This window comes from Labrus mixtus, chromosome 2 (assembly GCF_963584025.1).
Source record: "Labrus mixtus chromosome 2, fLabMix1.1, whole genome shotgun sequence".
Classification (NCBI taxonomy): Eukaryota; Metazoa; Chordata; class Actinopteri; order Labriformes; family Labridae; genus Labrus; species Labrus mixtus.
The window spans coordinates 18,371,697-18,394,411 of record NC_083613.1 but is presented as its reverse complement, the minus strand read 5'-3'; the positions used below and the strand labels follow the sequence as shown (position 1 = coordinate 18,394,411).

Genomic DNA, 22,715 nt, shown 5'->3' with positions numbered 1-22,715 from the left:
AAATGTAGCCTGGTTAGACTAACATTATGTAGTCTAATCAGTTTTAATCATATTGATCAGTTTGCTGGCCATCACTCAATCACTCAATCAATTAATGTTGCTCTAAAAGAAACAGGTAACATTTGTGGTTTACAAATTGTTATGTATGGTATCTATGGTTTATTTATAAGCACTTCATTGCTAGCATCCTATCATGTGGAATTGTTCTGTTCTGTTGAAATAAAATAAACATGATGGGAAATATTTCATCTTCTTTCATTTTTCATCAGAGTGAGGTGATTATCAGTCCATCACTTGGCAACATTTAGCAGGTACCAGAAAGATATATATGTTAGATATAAAATTAAACTGTAGAATTCAATTTTGGAATGGCTGCAGCTGTTTATTTTATTTGATGCATCAAAGACCTTAGAAAAAAAGCACTGCAAAATGCCAGATTGATTTGCCCTCAATGTTTAACTGTTTATGCTCAAATGTTTCAGATAGTTTTTCCAGGTTCATACATTGCAATATGTACTGTGCTGTTGCTATTCACATGATCTCAGATAGTCGAATTCATTCACTTTTGTTGTCACTTGTTTCTTGCTGTTTTCTCTGCAACGTAAGCCTGTATGAAATGATTAAAGAAGAAAGAGAAGAAGAGTTAAAAGTGTTGACATTTCTTATGAAATATTTTAAAATTATGGGAATTTTTTAGGCTTTTATTGCAAATATTTTTTTTTGTTTGTTTTTATTTGTAAGAATATGCATATATTTTTTAAACTTTGCAAGGGTAGACTAGTTTAGCAGCCTCATATTTTATTAGTGCTTTACACATAACAACAAACTTACAGACAAAAACAGTTTTGGAGAGAAATAAATCTGAATAGAGGGATAGAGATAGTACATTTTGGATGTGAGTTTATCCCCAAGCAGGGAAAACAAGTCATTGTCACCTCAGGCGTTCTCTTTGTGCTGCTGACTCCCTTCATGGCCCACTGGGATTTCTTGTTTGCATGGAAAGTGAAGTGAGATCATAGATAGCCTCACCCTGTTTAATTCCCATCAGATTTGCCTGTGCAAGAGTGGTTGAATCACTGTTGCCAGGCAATGGTTGGAGATATCAGTGTTCCTGTGTCTACCTGACTCGTGGCTGCCTTTAGAAGAGATTGTTGCTCTGTGACATGTTTAGATAGTTATGATAAAGCCATCAGTTATAAGTTCAATTATGTTTTGCTTTTACGCCTCCCTAAGAGAAAACTCAATCCGCGTCTGACCAATGTGCAAACACAAAACCAGCTTTGGGAATTATCGATTTTTTTTTTCTTTACCTTTGGACTAACAAACACAGAGGGAGCTGTTCTCTGACTGTCAGAGAAACTTGTCTGGTTATGTTTTCACCATGAATGAAAGCTGTTGAAATGGAAAATCCAGAAATCAAAAATCCACAATTGAGAGTAAAATGATTTCTCAAGCACCAATGGAAGTGGAGTGAGGAGATGGCGCTTGGACAAGGCTCTAAGAAATCTATTTCATGTGACCAGGGGGTCACTTCTGCTTCTCCGAACAGTTGGGTCAGTATTTCTAATATTAAATAGCATGATTAATGCATGTTTAGCCTGTGGATATTTTAGAGTAAAGTAGTTTTTTCATTCTGCAGTTCTGCACAATGTAGGCTTATTTTCAATTATAGGCACAGAGGCTGTTGTTTTGGATGTGATGTTGTTTGATCTTAAATCTGCACAACATGAAAACACTATCAAAACAAATACATACAGATGCAAGCAACAAATATGAATCAAAAATGAGAAAGCATAATGTATCTGTCTAAAAAGCTTATTTGAAGGGTTATGGTGGAGCTTAAAGAGCCTGGTTTTTAGTTTTTCTGTACTTTTTTTTACCACTTCCTATTGTGTTTCTAAGTGGTTGAGCCTTATTTCCTTTAAACGATTCAACACACACTCTGCTCGAAAGAGCTGTGGAAGGGAAACTCCAACCACACGTCAAAATCTATCTAAAGGTCTTTGGGAGCATTTCTGCATTTCAAAAAGTTGTAGCCTACAAAGCACTGAATAGTTCTAGAGCGGACATTTTGAAACACATGTTTTCAAGTGATGACCTGCTGGGGCTGAAGATAAAAGTTTGAAAATGAGAAAATCTGGTCATGTCATATGGAGTTAGAACAAAGTAGGTTAATCAGACCGCTGTAGATCAATTGAGGTTACATTTAAGTTCCAGGTTTTGAAATTTGAATGAAATATAAAAGAATCAGAATCAGAATCTGATTTATTGGCCAGCTATGCTTACACACAGAAGGAATTTAACTTCGGTGAAATGTGCTCTCTTATGTACAGATAGAACATCAACAATAAACATAATAAGAAAAGATTAATACTTACATGACTGAATATGAAACAGTGCAGTGGTGAATAGTGCAAAAGATGCTGAAGTAACATGATAATAAGTAAAATGCAGTTATGTGACAGATGGGTCAATTAAGATGTCAATTACAGTATTTACATAAATAAGTGTGCGTATATTGATGATTTAAATTAAATAATATATATATACATATATGTATATTCACAGTGACGGTTGGTTTAGAGTCATTTCACCGCGACAGGTCTGACACTCTGTGACTGTTTAGCATCCATCAGAGTGACAGCCTGGGGGAAGAAACTGTTCTTATGTCGAGTCGTTTTTGCGTACAGTGATCTGTAACGCCTGCCAGAGGGGAGGAGATTGAAAAGTTTGTGTCCGGGGTGTGAGGAGTCTGCAGTGATACTACCTGCCCGTTTCCTGGCCCGGGACTGGTATAAGTCCTGGATGGGGGGGCAGGTCGACACAAATGATTTTTTCTGCAGGCCTTATAGTCCGTTGCAGTCTGTGTCTGTCCAGTTTGGTTGCAGATCCAAACCAGACAGTGATGGAGGTCAGCAAGAAGATGATGATGGTTGTGAAAACCTGCAATAGAAGCTGTTCAGGTCTAGCCAGTCTATTGTTACCTGCAGGGTGGGGGGTGAGTTTCCTGTAGCTTGTGACTTCTCGCAGGCCTCTCCAAACCGCCGAAGGATCGTTAGCTGAGAATTTTTTCCTCCGCTTCTCAGTGTAGATCCTCTTAGCTACCCTGATCCCCCTCGTCAGCTTGTTCCTGGCCTGCTTGAACAGGTCCTGGTCCTCACTCCTGTAGGCCTCCTCCTTGGCCTGACGCAGCTTCCTAAGTTGTGGTGTAAACCAGGGCTTGTTGTTGTTGTATGTGCAGAAGTCCTTGTCTTCACACTCATGTCCTCTCAGATCTTTGATTCTGCTGGCTTCATCTTTGAATATGCACAACCAAGTTGTAGGTCTTTTGTCTATTTTCAGTTTCTGCGTTCAAAATTTACTTTGCAGGAAACAAATTTGATTAAAATGAATTTGAAGATTCCCAACATAATGTCGTTGTGCCAAAGATGAGTTTGTGCTAAACTGTTTGTGCATCAGTAAGTAAAACATTTGAACACATTAGTCATTGAAACATTCATTCACAGAAAAAAATGAATTTTCTTTCAAGAGGATATTCTGATATTAACCTCAGAGGCTGCTTGGAAGATGTAAAGGAGTTTGGAAAACCCTGTTTAGTATTACAGCGTAAATAAACCATCATGATCAATGTAGGTAATTGGTTTCTTAAAATCTCACCGTGCATGTGTTTGCAAATATGACACTTTCCTCCTTCATCAAAGCAGCAACTTCTCAACTCTGAAACCAATCAGAAAATATATAACTAATGCGAACTGAAACATATGCATCACTTACTGAGTAGGCGAAGTGAGTAATTTGAAAGTGATTGATTCTTTAAAAGAAATATGAAGTATAATATGCTGTTCAGATCATTGTTTTAGGATATATTTCAGCAGGGCAGCCACTTAACAACCTTGTGGCTAAAGTTAATCCACTGGGACTGTAATGTGCCTCTTGTGTCCTCACTTCAATGTGCTTTTCAAGGAATTCAGACTGGATTTTATTTTTAACCCCAAAGAGTCAAAGAAATGCCTCTTCTATAAAGGTTGGAGAAGGGGGACTATCTGTGGCTCAACAAACCCGGAGGACTCGGTGCTGCAAGTGTCTCCTGGCCTTCCTCCTCATCATCCTCATAGCAGCAGGAGCCATACTAACCTGGTACTTCCTAGGTAGAGAGATTTCTAATTTTTGTATTGGTACATTTTTAGTCAAAAGCGCTTTTCCGGAACTCAAAGACACTATCCATTCGTTAAAAAAAGAAAGAACATAGGACAACAACTTATTTATACAGCTATTCATGTTCCCCTTAAGATGAATCCTATAGCCTTTGGTGCTCCCCTGACTTTCCTCTAGTCATCAAATAGACATTCTAAACTTGTATTGAAATATCAAGAAATCCTTAAGTTGTGTTTCTCTTCAATCTGGTTAAGATAATGAATTCATGGTCCCCAGAGAATAAGTCCTAGAAGCCCTTTTTACATTGCTATTCTGCCGCAAAGTAACAAAACTCTGCAATCAATTGGCCTTTGTAATTTTACATTGAACAATGCAACAGCATAATGTCGGTTTCCCAGTCTGTCATTTAAATTGCGTAACGAAGGTTGCCAACGTGCGAGAGGCACAATGTGTAAACACCACTAGATTCACATTACCACACACACACAGCGCTGTGCCGACGTTTACAGTGACTCCATTTCGCCCTCTGTTTTCTAACTCTGCTGCCGGCTGGTAGGTTTCACATCACTTTGTGGTACATGATCTGCTACTAAATAGAATCCAGGCTTTTCTGTGGGAGAAAAAATATTTCTAGCACTAGGAGAATGTAAGCATGATAACGTCAGCATTCAGCTAAAAACACTGCTCTGCTTATTCCCATTACAGCTAACATGGCCTTCTTAACACTTGGTCATTTATTCTGTGTCTGTAATCACTCCTTTCTCTGTAACAGAATATAGGGTTTGGGTGTTAGAGCCTCGGGTCCAGCAGCAGTACACGGCACACCTGTCCATCCTCAACAGAAACTTCTCTGCTGATCTGTCATTACACAATAGCCCTGCGTTCAAGAAAGAGGCCAGGGCAGTACAGAAAATGGTGAGTGCAGGCTAAGACTTCATCGGATACTGATGTGATGTAGAATAACTTTGTTCATATCCCTTTGGATCTAGACTTCTAATGTTTTTTTATTTTTCTATGTATGGTCTAAAATGCAATTAGACAAACTGACCAAGAAAAAAAGACCAGTAGCATTGTGTTCTTTTGGGAAGATATGACGTAAAAAGAAATATGCAGAAATGGCGTGAAAAGCAACAGAATCCGCCATACAACACTTTAATTAGAATATGTGCTCTACAACAAAGTCAGAACAACAATATCAACAGATGGCGAACAGAAAACATAATGCAGCAGTTTAACGACATGCGACGAGGGCTGGCAGGAGAAACTCCGGGTAAAGTCAGAGTAAACTATTTGGCTGTTTGTGTTCACACACATACACCTCCTCCTGAAAATATCAGTAGTTTTTCAGTATGTAAGTGTGAAAGCCCTAGAAGTTTCTTAATTAGTTATTTAATTCTAATAAATAGCACATGATGCCATGATTGACAGCTCTGTTGACAAATGCGGCAGAGCTGAAACATTGAGAGGAAACGTAACAAACAGCAACGCTGTTCCTCTGTGGACTGTACCCCCCTGAGGGATCTTTGCTGTTCTCTCGGTAAGTTAAATGTGTGATTTCTTTAGCGGAAGCCGCATGACATCAATACCGCAGCTTTTCCAGACGATCCCTTTACTGCATGCACAGACTCTGGTTGCAAAGTTGCAATATGTCAGCACCGCAGGTATTTTAGCTTCATCCTAATGGCAGAGGCTGAGGCATTACGTCCATTTGGAAACTTTGATACAGCACAGAAGGGAAAGAAAAGGAAAACAATTGTCAATAAGCATTCAGAAGGTAAAACATTAGGGGTGATGACATTCTGGATTAAGCCTACTGATACTTGTACACATTGTGCAGTTGTGTAACATGTTAAGACATGATATTGTCCTTTTTTTAGGTAGAGAAGATAATGAAGGCCTCGACTCTTTCTCGATACTTCAACTACACGACTGTGTTTGCCTTTGGGTAAGCGGATTATAACTTGTAAAATAACTTTTAACCAATATATAAGATGACAATCACTTCCATAGAATGCCATAGAATTTCTCCAACTTTCACATTTCTCAACCAAAATTCCATAGTGCACCTTTATCTTGTTGAGGCGATAAAAAAGTGTATTAAAAAAAGTGCACTGCGATATAGCCTTGTGGGTGTGGTTGTATGTACATAAAATTTGCATCCACTTTGCAGATTTTGTTCTTGGCTGACTTTTCTGCAGGGACGGGAGTGTTGTGGCTCACTTCTGGATAATAATGTCAGTGCCAAGCAGCCATGTTGAGAGGATAACACTAGGGATGGTCACCAATAGCCTGGAGACGGGCCTGAGGTGGTACAGAGGGTCAGAGGAGGAGGACACAGCCAGATGTGATGGATACCTCCTCCACCTTCCCTCACTGTCTGTCACTGGTGAGAGCAGGAGAGGGAGGGACAATGTGTGTTGGTGTAACAAAGAAATGAAATGTTTGAGAATCCTAAAAAACTAAGAAACGAGGACATGAAAAGTGCTTCAATTATTTTCTTTAATTTCTCTTGTCTTTTTGTTATGCCCTCTACAGAAACCGACGCCAGAGTTATAGATCTTTTGAAAGCTTCATTTGGTATCACACTTTATTTTCCTTTGGTTTTTTTCCACAATTTCTTATCAATAAGTTATTAATTATGATGTTTAATTTGCAGCATTATTGCAATTTTTAAATTAAAAGATAAGAAATTCACAATTCAAAAATCAGTAATCACAATGTTTTCCTATTTTTGGAATTATGACTTACTTACTTGTCAGAGTCATTGTTAGCTTAAATTATGATAAGAACAAAGACAGAATGGCTTGCTGTCCTGGGAAGCGTTCAAAGCTCACTATAAAGTGAGTTCACTATTGTATAGTTACACCTGTATGTTAAGTGATCATTCTTAAACACTGTACAGACTGCAAAGTACGTCATAGTACTCATAGTACAAAAAGATGTGCACAACTGATAGTTACTCAGACGGCACTTTTTACCATCATGCACTTCTGTTAATGAAAAAAGTTATGTTGTCATTTGTTGCAAAATATAATAATTCAAGAAGTTTATAATAATTTAATTTTTTCCATTTTGCAAATAAGCTCACTAAGTCATTCTGTACCTAAAATCCCTTGTAAAAATTGCAATAGTGAGAAGGGTGCAGTGAAGAAGAGAATGATGTTAGACACATTTTGAGCTGTCTTGACAAGGGACATATAACGTCAGAAGAAGTAACGTACGTAGCTTGCTTTTGATGCTAACTGTTATATTAACTAATATTAGCAGTGCTAGGTCACTACTTTTCAGTGTGAAGGCTTACTAATTCCTACAGTAAGATACACATTAGAGCAATCAAATCCTTTTTACAGTAATTCACTCCAAGACACATTTTATATAAAATATGTTTAATTATGGCAATGCATCGGCTTATTCAAAACTACACAATTCTAAGCTGCAAAGACTTGCTGTGTTGATAAAATGCTAATTTTGTGCCATCCTTTCCTCAAGATTGTTATCGCTACCACAAGGTGGTTTCCAGTAGTCCTGTGGCTCTCCGTGGCCCCGACACACAACGTTCCTCCTGCCTGTGGCACCTCCAGACTGCCCCCGGCTTCCAGCTGGAGCTCCACATGGAGTGGCTGCTGCCTGAGTGCCGGGACAGGCTGGTGGTGTACAACTCCCTGACCCCCACCGATACTCATCTCATCACCTCGTGAGTTTTTTTTATACAAATTTAGACTCATTTAGGCAGACCTCTGCCTCCTTACTACTGTCAGTTTATTTGTATAATATTAAATATTTATTCTTTTTAACCCTCTGACCTAGTGTGTATGGCTGCAGCAGACATGAGCGTGTGGTGGGCGTCCTGTCTTCAGGCGAATGGTTAACTGTGGTTTGGAAACAGGGTCTGTACAACTACAAGGACCCCTTCTCGCTGTCTGCCCAGGCCTGGGACCACCAGGGTAAGACATTATGAAAGCATCCGCCCTCTTTTGAGTCTTCAGAAATGTTTCGGTGTTAAATACTGTTTGACCCCAACTTAAAGAGCATACAACTATTCACAACTGGTCCAAATTATGAATAATCACTCCACTACCCAGCCCAGAGAAAAAAATAATAGTTAAAATTTTGATCTTCTACAGCTCCAACACCAGGCCTAAGCATGACAAGATGTTAATTGTGCCTTATGGTGATATGTTTCTTCATTTACAAGTGTAACACCAGCCCAGTGCTGGCAGAAAAATAATGCTTTCCCAGGTCAGGTCAATCTTATTTAGAAGAATGTCCAATTTTCATTCAGGTCGTCTTCTAATGATATAACATACTTGCAGTGTAAAAATGCATGTTTCCTCAGCAGCTGTACCCATTTAAGACTTTGTTTATGACATTACTCTGCCATGAAGCAGGATAGTAAAGCATTTTTATTAGCAACCTGCTCTGTTGTTTTAAAATTGGATTGAAATCTGTACAGCGCTTGATCCCTCATTGTTCATGATGATCTTTAATCATCTCAGTTCTATCTCTGGTTTTCTAGTTTACCTTAATCAAATCCTTGAAGTAGAGTGTATTTGTTTTAATTGGTTTTACTCTCCTCTCTGCATTTCTCTTTCTCAGATTGTAACTCCACTATAGAGCTGAAGTCAGTATTAGGTGTCCAGGGGACACTGAGGACACCTTTTTTTCCGAGCTACTATCCCCCTGACACTAACTGTACCTGGAGCTTCATTGTAAGACACTCCTTCCACATGTGTGTGAAGATGTGATAATGTTGACGTTGCAGGTCATAGATGTAGAGAATAATCAAGATTGTTATAATTTAAACCACTTTCCATCCCTTAGTTACTAAACAGACAACAGATAGGAAAATCTTGAAGGACATTACGCCATTTTTTGAAGTAAAACAACAGCATACCTGATATCATTTTTAGCTATGATAGGTTACAGCTTAAATTTCTCAAACACTTCATTGGTGTAGTAACGGAACTTTTTAGATATATTTTACACCTTTCTTAATGTTAGCTATTTAATGTTAGTTAAGTGCTCGTGTTAGCTGTTTTCCAATGGTAGCTTACGTGTTATATATTTTACACTGAAATATAACCCAAAGTCCCTCCTGTCTTGTTGATCATTTTCACTACCTATTTTATTTTCACCATTTCAGTTTTAGTTGTTGACCAATTGAGAAGCCGTGAGATGATTATTTTATTATTATTATTATTTTATGACTTGGAAGATGAAACAGCCATAGGACATTATCATAAAAATTTGACTTTACATTCTGAGTGTGACACCAGAGAAAAAATGTGCTGTAAATAATGCTGCAATGTATTAAGGTGTTTATTAAAATCTATGTGATTGCAGATGCCCAGTTTGGGGTTGGGTTTGTCTCTAGAATTTGAGGGCTACGAGCTGAGCAGAGCCGCCTACAACCAGGCCTGCACACAGGGACAGTGGATTATCCAGAACCGTAGGTAAGCTATGTTACAGTGAGCTCCAGATGTGTGTCTGAAGCAGTTATAGAGCAACAGTAAAAGCTTCATTAAAAGACATATACTTGAGTTGGGCTTGAAGGGTAGAAAATAACAGTAATGCAAACATGAAGACAATAATGTCAGAAATGTCCCATTATGATGATTGGTATGGCTTGTTGACTCAAATGTATCTGTTTTTCTTTGGCCACTATCATAAAGACTAAAAGTGTCTGGATCAACTAATATAAATGTGTAATTTTTCATACCCTCTAACGAGCATGTTGACATACTATAAATCAGGTTTCAGAAAATATTTTTTTTAATTCCCTGTCATTTTGTTTCTAACTGACTTGTTAAATTATTCTTAAGAGTCAGGTGCTCAAATGTCAGATAGAGAGTAATTTCACCAGAAACGATGGCACAGATGGCAGCAATAAATACAAACTATTTTAATTTAGAGACAGGATACACCTGCGACAAGTAAACACAGACAGATCAGAAAAATTGCATCTTACCATTAATGTAATATCTATTGTTAGCATCCACCTGTGTGTGGTTGAAGACTGACAGGAAGCATAGATCTGTGGTGTGCATGTTAAAATGTCACAACAGGTCAGGATGTGCAGTGTTTTTTTAAAGAAACAGAACTAATGGACCAAACTACGCAGATATAAATCTTTATCAATACTTTTTTTTAAATGAACAACTGGAGGTAGCAGCGTCCCACATTAGCTTCAGGTTTGGTGACCATGCAATCTTTTATGTGAGGGATTTTTAAAATCTTAATTTGACCTTACATTTTCTACAGTTTTAGTAAGGATAAGGATAGGTTAGTCTATCACACCACATTTTGCATGATACCTCTGAAATATTGATTTTCAGTGTCTCTGTCCTTCTTTCAGGCATTGTGGTGTCAGGAGCCTGCAGTCATACAGTGAACGCCTCTTCTCACCGATAGCCACTGTTGTCATGACATCAGAGGTATCACTCACAGGGCCGGGCCTTCAGCTGCAATACAGCGTCTTCAACCTGTCAGATCGTAAGTGGTGGAAGCAGGAGATTCAGGCTACCAATGAGGACAAATTAACTCTGAGTCATGTTTAAAACTAGTATGTTGAAGAACGGGGTTGTATGTGTTTACATGTTTGTTTGTGTTTTATAGCTTGTCCAGGCCAGTTTCTGTGCACCGTTAATGGCCTGTGTGTTCCTGCCTGTGATGGAATCAAGGACTGTCCAAATGGTCTTGATGAAAGGAACTGTGGTATATAGTTATCTTTTGAATTAATTACCTTACTCATTACTTGTTGTACAATTTGTTGGATCCATGGGAACAGAAATGGATTAGATGTGCTTAAAGGTTTTTTTTAAATGGTTATGACCACCACACAGCACCAGTAGAGCTCAATTCATTCAGACGTTGATGACTTTGCACTTCAAATTATCTCAGGCTTACTGTAATGTAACGTTTCCAGAATGCATCGGACACATTTAATACCTTACGTCTGTCTGTGTGTGTTCCAGTGTGTGCGGGACAGTTCCAGTGTCCAGAGGACAGTCAGTGTGTTGATTACTACAAGTTGTGTGACCAACACCCAGACTGCCCTGAAGCAACAGATGAGATGAACTGTACAGATGGTAACACACTCAAATCACATCATGTGCAGAATCAGACACACACCCACAAATACCAGACTGCCACTTACAAAACCCAGTCCCTTTACTTTAATTCAAACTAATTCTTGAGTAATGTTTTCCAGTCAGGATTTTTTTTTACATACAGATTCTTGTGTTCCCAACAAATATTCCTGTTCAGAAGATGAAAATGAAACATCACTGGTACTGCTCTTTCCTGGTTAAAATCCTACCTCACCGACAGACAACATTTTATCAACATCAATAACTGCTCCTTCTCCATAGCTCCTTTGTCCCAAGGCATCCCCCAGGGTTTGGTGCTTGGTCCCCTCCTGTTCATCATATCATTGGAGTCATCTTTGACAGCCAGCTCTCCTTTGATCACCACGTCACCCAGCTCACAAGAACCGTCTTCTTTCACCTCAAAAACATAGCCCGCCTCCGTCCGCTACTCTCATTTTCTGCTGCTGAAACCCTAATCCATGCATTCATCACACTCGACTATTGCAATAGCATCCTTTTCGGCACATCATCCAGAGTCCTTAATAAACTTCAATACATCCAAAACTCTGCTGCACGCCCTTTTCACCCACACCCGAACACACGAACACATCACCCCTGTCCTGCAAAATCTACACTGGCTCCCTGTCCCTTACCGTATCCAATTCAAAATCCTTCTCCTCACACATAAAGCCCTTAACCACCAGGCCCCCTCCTACCTCACGGCTCTCCTTCACCCTCACACTCCTGCACGCAGCCTCCGTTCTTCAAAAGCCAACCTCCTATCTCCCCCTCTTAGAACCAAGCACCGAACCTGGGGGGACAGAGTCTTCTCCATAGCTGCCCCCTCCCTCTGGAACTCACTCCCTACACACATTCAACACTGCACCGACCCTCCTACTTTCAAATCACTTATCAAAACTCACCTCTTTTAAATAAGCTTTTAATGTATGATTATGATGTATTTTCTGTTTTCTGTAGTTTACCTTTATTGTTATCTTTATGATTTGTGTGTAATGTTGCAGTGTCTGTTAGTCTGTCCTTACTGTGCTGTTCTTTCTGTTTTTAACTATTGTACAGTGTCTTTGAGTTTTTTAAAAGCGCTTATAAATCAAATGTATTATTATTATTATTATCAACAAATAATCAGTATTGAAATGTATTTTGCGGAGACTCTAACAAATTAAAGTTGAATATGTGTGTGTGTGTGTGTGTGTGTGTGTGTGTGTGTGTGTGTGTGTGTTTGTTTATGTATCTAGGTGTGCAGTGTACAGATATGACCTATGTTTGTGCTGATGGAACATGTCTGAAGAAGCCTAACCCAGAGTGCGACTTTGTCACAGACTGCCCGGACCAGTCAGATGAGAAACAGTGTGGTAAGAAGATAAACACACAATATTTTCATTGTTAATAATAATAATAATATATATATATATATATATATATATATTATTCATATTGATTACATGTTGGCTGCCTTTTACCTGTTTAGCAGGTGAACACACACTGGGTTTAAGTTTAACCAGATTTATCATTAAAAAATATTGACTTTGATTACTCTAGGCCAGGGATGGGCAAACTTTTTGACTCGCGGGCCACAATGGGTTCTAAAATTTGACAGAGGGGCCGGGCCAGGAACAGATGGATGGAGTGTTTGTGTGAACTAATATAAATGACATGTAAAAGCCATTACATGAAAGGATTTGGCCTTTAACAGGTAGCAAAGCATGAATATGCAAGGCTCACTGTACAAATTGATTTCCAAATGCATTCATTTAATTACACTCATTCATGTGTGAAAATATGTCCACAGCAAATGCAAAGTCACAAAGCCAGTTCTTCTCGCTTAGCTCAGGAAATTCGTCGGATTTCCCCATTAACTCCAAAAATGCGCTGATCTCCTCTTTCAGCTCCCACACTCGTTGAAACACTTTGCCCAAACTTAACCAGCGGACACGAGAGTGGTACAGTAAGTCCTGATGATCCGCATCAGTTTCCTCCAGGAACGTAATAAACTGACGATGCTGAAGTCCCCTTGCTCGTATAAAGTTAACAAGTTTTACAACTGGATTCACGACATGATTAAGCTGCAATACAGACTTACACAGAGATTCCTGATGGATGATGTAGTGAAGGAAAATAACATCCTGGTCAGGGTTTTCCTCTTTCACTTTATCCTGGATTCTTTTCAGCAGCCCAACATGTTTTCCAGTTAAATTTGGCGATCCATCCGTTGTGACATTGGCAAGTTTACTCCAAGGTAGCTTCATTCTCTCGATGACAGCAGACACCTGGTTATACAAGTCCTCTCCTCGCGTTTTTCCTTTCAGGGACTCCATGGTCAAAAACTCCTCTGTTATCTCAAAACTGTCATTAATCCCTCGGATAAAAATTAGGAGCTGAGCAGTGTCTTTTACGTCGTTACTTTCATCCAGCGCTAGTGAATATAACTTAAAGGACTCAGCCTTTTTGTTTAATTCGCTGGCTATATCTTCGTCAATCAGTTCCACACGGTGAGTCACAGTCCTGCGTGATAAACTGATTTTTTCAAACTGGCCTTGGCTCTCCGGACACAAGAGACCTGCTGTCTCTACCATGCATTCTTTTAAAAACTTGCCTTCGGAGAAAGGCTTGCTAGCCTTTGCTAATTTGAATGCCAGCAAAAAACTTGCCTTGGTAGTTGACTTTTGAATCGCAGTTTGTTGGTGAAAAAAATGTTGCTGAGTCTGTAAATTAGCCTTCAACCTCTGAGCCGTAGCCACCCGTTCTTGCGTGGACTGCTTGCTAGCGTAGTTAGCATGCTTCGTAGCAAAGTGACGGCTGATATTGTACTCTTTGAAAACTGCGACAGTTTCTTGGCATATCAGGCATACAGCCTTTGATCGGACTTCAGTGAAAAAATATTTAGTTGTCCACTCCGTATTAAACACTCGGCATTCACTGTCCACTTTTCTTTTCTTTGATCCGCTCATTTTTACAGAAGGGCTCATACGGGTTCATAGGGCAAAGCGAAAAAGTGAAGAAGGGAATAATACACCACACTCTGAAGTGCGCCATCTATTGGGGAAACGCAGGCATTACAGGGGAAAACGAACAAGGTTTAATTATAATAAAATTGCTGCTCTAGGCAAATGTTCTTCTCAATTTCAATGGGATGAATATTGAAAAAACGAGAAGTAAAGCAACACAAAGCTGAACATTTGTTTTCATTATTGAAGTTTTTTCAATAACACTTTGCCTGTTCTGTTTAAAGTGTAAATGTGAATCTGTTATTACATCCAGGCTTTGAAATACTTCTGTCTATGTATTCAGATTGTGGCCTCAGGCAGTTCTCCAGCCGAATTGTTGGGGGTACCAACGCCACAGAGGGGGAGTGGCCGTGGCAGGTCAGCCTGCAGGTTCGAGGTACACACATCTGTGGGGGCACTCTAATCTCCAGCCAGTGGGTGGTGTCTGCTGCTCACTGTTTCTATGACGACCGGTGAGTGCAGGAAGAGGGGGGAGGAAGTGGTGTGTTGATTGAGCTGTGAAAATGTTCTTGTTATGTTTCCCGTATTGCTAGGGGATGCGGGGAACAGCAAATATAGATACCCGGAATGAAGAGGTGGAGACCAGAGTTCGTTATGAAAATAAAGCGTATGGATTTAATTAGGCTACAAAAGAAAACCACTAACAGAGAACAAGCTTTAAATGTATCAAAAGGTAAACAATTGAGAAGCCGAATGAATATCTAGATAATCTGGCACTCCTGCAGCCTGAGTCCCAGCACACGAAATTAACTTAACGTCATGAGGTTAAAGAAAGATGTTAGGAGAATTCATAAAGGACTTAGGGAAAGGCGATCTTGTTGCTATGACAATCTGGGTGGTGAAACTACATTGTTCTGAAAATGGACCACAAAAAGCGATATCTAAAACACTTTCCCCTGTGCCTTCTTACCGGTGAAATAATCCTAATTACCACAAGGTTGGGATTGAAATAAAAGCAATATAAACTACCAGGCTACGAGTAAGAAAAGTGAAACCATCACCTTCCTGTCCACTCGTAAATCAACATCAAAATAAGTATGATTGTATGAAATTAATTGTTGAATTTATGCAAGATATACATAGTGTTTTAAGCATACAAATGTAAAACTGCACATAGCATCCTTAAGTGAATGAAATACATTGAATAAAACATAATCTAGCTAAAAATGTCTCTTATCTTTTTATCCCTTACATGATCTGTGTCACTTTACGGTCATCGTTAATGTTCGTGAACGATCGGATGCGCGACTCGCTTTAAATGTTGCGGACGAAAGGAATTGTGGGGCGGCATATCTCATCTCCTTTGGTAAAGGATGGTCCGGTGTATCCTATGCTAAAGGAAGTTATAAAGGAAGCATTGACCCACTTTTCCTTAGCTTTTAGAGAATTCGAACGGCTCTTATCATGGCCGCCACTTAAATGCTTCCGGGTCATTTCATTCAGTTAGGAACCTTCCTAAGCAAAAATGACAATTCGAACGCACCCAAACACTGCCCACGCTGTCAAGTACCTACTCAATCTGTCAGTAGGCGCGCACAGTAGGCAGATATTTGTTCCTACTTCTTCTGATTCATTCAGTATGGAAGTGACGTCATTTACGTTATGCAAACCGGCCGCATCTACCTGTTTTTTATTCAAGAAGAGTAATGCACATACAGTCAGGTAAAAAAACAATATCACAAGTAAAAGACAGATTAAATAACTAAATAACATACAGTACATAAAGGAAAGTACAAATGAAAGACAGTAATATACAGTAAAGTAAAATAAACCAATAAAGACACATTTAAATAGTGAAATCATTATTTAACTAGAGGGGGAAAGGTTTTATAATAATGCAGACATTTGTTATATTTTCTGTTGTTAATTAAAAGTAGCGATTTCAGTCAGGACTTTAACTCTAGATTAAAAATTGATTCAATTAATCCACGCTTGTTTGTTTTGATTTGGAGGCGGATGTGATGATTTACGTTTAACTTCGCACAGCATTGTGGGTGGTAAAATACAATTCATTTCCTGAAAGCACACATCCGATCCATACTGCATAAAACCCGGAAGTTAGTATTCATACTGAAATGTTCAGTATACTGAGGTGGACCCAAAAAATGCATACTGAATGACCATGAGACAGTCTACTGAAACTCCCTCCTGAAAAGTACACACTGCCGACTGAACTGTGGCTATTTGGAAACGGCGAGTGACTTTATTCTCCTGCTGTATGCAGCCTGATTGACACAGGTGATTCCAATTCTCCCATCGCCCCAAGAGATGGGCGGAGCACCAACTTGTCAGTCACAAGGAAACAGAGAGGGAGGGTAGAGCCAACACAGAACACAACACAACCCATAACAGTTCTCAAAACAGCAGCAGCTTAAGTTAAGAGTGTTGTTGTTTTTTGGTAGCTTATGTTTATTTGTAGATAACTTTTGCATAATTTGTTGGAAGAGGTTGATTATATTTTCTTTTGGATGATAGTTGCCTAAAATGTAATTCAATGAAGGAGGGTTAATGATACGACATGAAAATAGAACAATATTCATTCATTAGTTACATTTAAAGACAGAAAAAGCATCTCTCAACAGTAAACGACTGCACCTACTGTATAATATTATGATAAGTTATATCAAAATGATTTGAAATGTCATTGTAAAGACAAAAGGCTCACTTATTTTGCTGTAGCACCTAATAACTGTTTTCCTCCTCTTCCTCGAGCAGTCTGTACTCACCCTCAATGTGGACGGTCTACCTGAGTAAACTCCTGCTCAACCGCAGCAGCCCCACTGAGGAGGTGGCTCGAGTTCAGAGGATCCATCTTCACCAATACTACGATGACGAGTCCCATGACTTCGACCTGGCCCTCTTGAAGCTCGACCGGGTGGCAGTATACGCTCGACCCGCTTGCTTGCCTCCATCGACCCATCAGCTGGAGCCAGACCTGCTCTGCTGGGTCACCGGCTGGGGGACTCTGCGTGAAGGAGGTGAGGAAGGAAAGAGGGAAGAGAAGCTTGGGGGCAAGGGGAGGGACAATAGACGGTGAAATGTTGGAAGTAATAGTACATTTCCTAAAGTTTAGTTTTGAAGCTGGGATCACTGTAAGTTTACAGGTGGACTTGTGTAGTGGCTGATTGCTTGGTGTTGTCCTTGGTGGCGGCAAGACCCCCTGAACCCCTACTCTTTACCAAAGACTCACTCTTTACACACTCACTACACACCACAGAGGCCCCCAGGGAAACAACTAAAGAGCAGATAGCAGCTGGAAAGAACAGTTAGCAATGCAGGAGCATAGATAATGCTGCCGCCTTATACTGTTTCATGTTAGGTTTTCACACGTGCACAAAACTCCTGGATATTTCCTAAAAAAAATTGGGGTGAGCTGAATTTTCCGTTTGAAGTCAGGGTGAGTTTATATGTAACTGACATGACAGGAAATACTCAGGGAAATGGTACAGTCAGTGAGTGGGCAAGTGTGATGACATTTATATCACATGATGAGTGAACAACTGGTGAGTGACTTTTGGGATCATGTGCAAGTAATGATGATGCTTCATACTCTTCTATGCTTGCGAGGATGTTTTCTTCCACCCATCAGTGGATACTGTGATTCAATAACACAAAGGATTAATAAAAGGACAAAAACTTGTCATCATAGCATGAGACTCCGTTAACCATTTCTGTTTCCTCCTTTTTACGCCTTGTCCTGCCCCCTGAGAACCCCCTTCCTGTTGGACTAGGATAGCCTCCCACTGTGAGATGCATATGTAAAAAGGTAACTCTAGAGGATGCCAGGGAGTCTGCCCTGAAATGTACCGGTAGTTTGAAGAGTGCGAATGTGACAAAGGGCTATATATGCCCTTTTTGCTTTTCATCAGCTGGTCCAAACTTTCCCTTGCATCTCTACTGGAATCTTTTTTTTCCCACTACACCAATTAAAAAAACCCTACCTCCCTCGCAAAATACAACCAGCGTATCCTCATGTCCCTCAACTGTCCTTGGTGCCTCTCTGCCTCTCAAAATTCCCAAGGTAGATTCCAGCGACAAAATATCTCATCAGCTGTGTTGTGTTATTGGCGTCGTTTTTCAGATTCTTTGATAAATATCAAACCAATTTTATGGCTTGATGTCAGTTAATTGAGGCATTTTTAGAACAAATAAAAAGGTATCTGACCTTACTGCATCTGGCCTTTTTAGCTTGTTTTTTCATTTATTGATTTATGACCTCTGACCATTTTAGATTAAAGTAAAAGGTTTTATAAGCGTGACCATTTTCAGATGGACTTTTATTTGGTGCTTTTGACTTTCAGGTTTATATTTTAAATAGTGGTTCTGTTATAAAGGTTAATATGTTACCAGATTAGCAATAAACATTTGTCCCCAGGCTTATGTATCATGTAGTATAATGCAATGTTTTCATTCAAAGAGATTTGTGCAGCTCTTAAAATAAAACATTTCTTTTGTGGCACTTACTTCTATCAAGATGAAGGAAGTCTTCGTGGAGGATCTTTGGTTTGCAATTTTGTTAACAAGGCAAAAACAGATGAAATTAACTTCTTTGAAAGCAGGGGAGAGAGATGTTTTGGTTGTGGTTTCTAGAATGTACTCAATAAACTGTGTGAAGCGTTCTGTGGTTTGTTTTTGTAGAAATTCACAACATTTATGTGGCTTTGTAACTTTCTAAATGGAAAACGTTATCTAGTGTGTGGTTACAAGACTATATTCCCACGTGTGAGTGAAAACTGCAGTTCTCAGGAGACCAAAGACGCATTTCAACTACTTTACAATCAAATGTGACCTCTGTCTTGATCTTGAATTACACATTGCCTCTCATCACAAATACACAAGAAAAAAAAGGATGAATTTATGACCGTCTCCAGCTGACCATTTTTTTTTTATCTTCAGGCAGTGCCAGTGTTGTGCTTCAGAAGGTAGATGTTCGCCTGGTCAGTGAGGAAGCCTGTGTTCGATCCTATGGTCACCTGGTCACTCCCAGAATGCTTTGCGCCGGTTACCGCACAGGAGACAAAGATGCTTGTCAGGTAAAGAAAAAACATACAGCACATACTACATACATTTATAAGAAAGTGGGTTTTTTTTTACATTTAAGGCTGGAATAAAATATTTTTCTATCAGCAAAGGATGAAAACAACAAATTAATAAAAGGTGAAAAAAGGTTGGATATCTATTTTTAATCTCCACAGTTGTCATTGAATGTAAGGAGGTTTCAGGCAGACTAAGACCATGTTGACACCGGGCAGTAAAATGTGTCCTGAGTAAACCATACAAATAGACAGCTCCAAGCTCAGGTGTGGACACACCAAAGACACGTAGACATCATGTAGGCCACAGGTGAAGCACACCCCACAGCTTTAATTTGTTTTATTATTTCCCGGTCATTCTAAGAAGTTTATGCATTATGGTGGGCTTTACAGGAAGAAATTGTGTCCCATATTGATTCATTAAAGGACAATGTATTTACTCCTCAATAACATTCAATAATAATCCCCTGGGAAACAGATACAAGTAGGTAAAAGGGTCTCATGAATGTGAGAGTACATACATTTCATATAGAAGATGAGTGAATCTCACACAAATGTTTTTGTGAGACTTTAAAGAGACTTCAGTCTTCAATGTAGGTCATACATCTAACCGTCAAACCACACAACTGTGGAGTAGCATTGTAAAGTTCATGTCAAATTTCTGTCAGTTATTTTTCACACAAGCACCTTCTCTCAACCCCTCTCTTTGTAATCAGGCTGCATCAAAAAAAAAAAAATCTGTTGATGGTTTTCATAATGACAATTATATAGCTGCGTGTTATTTTACATAAAGTTGGTTGGTAGGAACTCAAGTGATCACTGGAGATGCATTCTGGGCAGGTGTGAACAGAAGTACTAAGGTCCGCTGCGTAAACACAAAAACATGGTAACTTTATAAGATGTTAATGCTGTGTTTGGAACTAGAGTTTTACTGCCCTCGAGTGGTGAAAACAAAGCAGTTCATGCATTTCTGAGGCTCTACTTGCAGTTTGAAGTTGAGATCACAACTTTAGTTAGATTAACAAAAGAAGAGCAGACAAATATTGGATTAGTTTTTTGTAAAACTATTTTGGTTTTGTCCATTACAGCCCAAATACAATCCATTTTAACTTTCAGTTGTAATAATACAAAATATGGAAACGTTAAAAGTGAGGGTTATCCACCAGAAGAAGAACAGTGGAGCTTAATAAATAATCAAAAAAAGCCATTTCTGTCACAAATTTCCTTAAAGCCAGACATTTAGCCATAAAGTGATATCATAGTGGAGTCACCAGTAATTAGCCACATCCATCTTAGTTATTATCACTTTTTGTTGTGGTTAAACTACCTGCCTATATCACATCTTCCAGGGAGACTCTGGAGGTCCCTTGGTTTGCCAGGAGCCGTCAGGTCGCTGGTTCCTGGCCGGTGTTGTTAGTTGGGGCCGAGGCTGCGGACGTCCAGACTATTATGGCGTCTACACCCGCATCACCAGGCTCACTGACTGGATCAAACAGGTCATCAGCAGCCCCTGAGTCATTGGTTATCTTTATCATGTTTTAAATCACTATCCAATGTCCTGAAATTGGGGGCTGATAAAACATTACCCATGCAAGAAGAAAAGGAACTGGTAGACAAATGTTTTTAGGATCAAAAGATGGTATGTGAAATGCTTTAGTAACAATCAAATGGAATGTTTGTAAAGAATGGTGATGGGGTTTAATAAAATATTTGTAAAATACTGTATTATCCTTTGTTTGACATTCTAACAAACCAATCGTCTTTACTTAAAAGGTATTGAACTACAGCAATTTCCTTCTTCTGAAATGTCCTTTCATTGTCTTTTTTAAGTTTTGTAGTGTTTATATTTGGTTGGAAAAATTTGGCAGTTGGAGTCATTAATGATTTCATGAAAATCTATCCAACATCTGAAACATGACACAATCACTAAATCAGAACACTTTGTTGATGCTGAAAGAGAATAAGGATAACTAATGATACATCTTCCTGGGACCATAAATATCTGTGCAAAATTTCAAATTACTCCATCCAATAGCTTTTGACAAATCTCTTTGTCTTGTCTGACAAATTAAAATGTCAATTTTTAGACTTATACCAATAACATGGGCAACAACTAGGGATGCACTACATATATATCGGTTCAGATAATTTTTTCGGCCATTATTAGTAATATTTTATATTTATTTATTATTCCGATAATGAAATTTAACTAATAAAATGAACTGATAATAATACTGTTCCTTTACTTATTAACAAGCCTACACATTCCGACACAGTATGGTATGCAAACCAACATTGAACACGAGCACAGCCACAGCAAGAGTATACATGACATCACCAGTGTGAATAGAATAGAATAAAATGTGTGTGATGTTTTGCTCCTTGTCAGAGCAGAATAACATGATTGCAATTTGCAAAACGTGTGCCGCAAGGTTTCAGCGGGGAGGCAAACAGTTTTAACACACTGAATCTTTTACAGTAAGTCAGCGAAGTAGTACGAAGTAGCAGCGGTTGCTAGCATTAGCACCAAGTCAAAGGTGGGTACCATAGCGCAGACTCAACAGGCATTTGAAAACAATGTTTGAAAGAGACAGCAACGTAAAATCTCATGAAAACGTGTATGTATAAAAAATATTTTGGTGAAAAGGAAAAGTAATTTGGTTATTTTAAAGCATTAATTAACACAGGGGCTGGATAACTAAATGCATGTACTATATGCTGTGCCTTATTGGTTATCTACAGAGAGTAAAACAGTTAATAGTTTTTACAAGGTTCAAAATATAAATAACATTGAAAAGTCACAAAAAGTCAACTGTTTTTTTGGTTTTAGATATTTACATTGGAGATGTCAGCTAGAGAATGTTAATTTAGGCCTATAGTATATCCTTTTTTGCTGACTACATGTTGAGCCTGTCTTATCCCCAGATGTGAATACACTTATTTTTAAAAAGCAATAATGTTAAAATATATTGGTAATCTTATTGTTATCGGTCATCAGGAGCAGGTGATTATGCATTTTGGCTCAATAAAATTCACATCATGCAACCCTAGTAAAAAATAAACCTGTTTGTTTTTGATTTGAAACTAGAGGGGCTTATTTTTATCGGTGTATGAATTACTGTATTCAAGGGGAGGCCATCTTTCTTTTAAGCTGATTTTACTATCAAAATTATAAATATTCTTAAAAGAATTTGGAGCAGGTTCCAGTGCTTAGCATCCAACTTTGTTACTGGATGCTTATACTGTATGCCAAACAGTAACCTTCAATGCTAATAAATGTTTTCAACATTATTCTTTGGAGTGTACTGTGCTTTCAGTGTGAGAAGGCAGACTCAGAGGGAAGAACAAACATCTAGCTGTGGGAGTGTCACCCACCTGGGGGAGGGGCTACTGCCCTTTGTGATGCCTGTTTG

General features: G+C 38.9%; 1 protein-coding gene across 2 annotated transcripts; it reads left to right on the top strand.

The window, feature by feature from the left end:
• Positions 1–1,106: 1,106 nt before the first annotated feature.
• On the top strand, positions 1,107–21,027 carry LOC132987264 (transmembrane protease serine 6). Of its 2 annotated transcripts, XM_061054204.1 has the most exons (18): positions 1,107–1,553; positions 4,025–4,148; positions 4,928–5,070; positions 6,033–6,100; positions 6,354–6,541; positions 6,691–6,732; positions 7,645–7,849; positions 7,963–8,099; positions 8,752–8,864; positions 9,499–9,608; positions 10,511–10,647; positions 10,771–10,869; positions 11,130–11,243; positions 12,500–12,616; positions 14,553–14,721; positions 16,985–17,247; positions 19,166–19,302; positions 20,652–21,027. In XM_061054204.1, exons 1-18 carry the CDS (start codon positions 1,479–1,481, stop codon positions 20,814–20,816), a joined length of 2,406 nt encoding a protein of 801 aa, XP_060910187.1. In that variant the 5' UTR covers positions 1,107–1,478; the 3' UTR covers positions 20,817–21,027. The 2 variants fall into 2 exon arrangements, with proteins under 2 accessions (XP_060910187.1, XP_060910197.1); XM_061054214.1 differs by lacking the exon at positions 6,691–6,732.
• Positions 21,028–22,715: the final 1,688 nt, after the last annotated feature.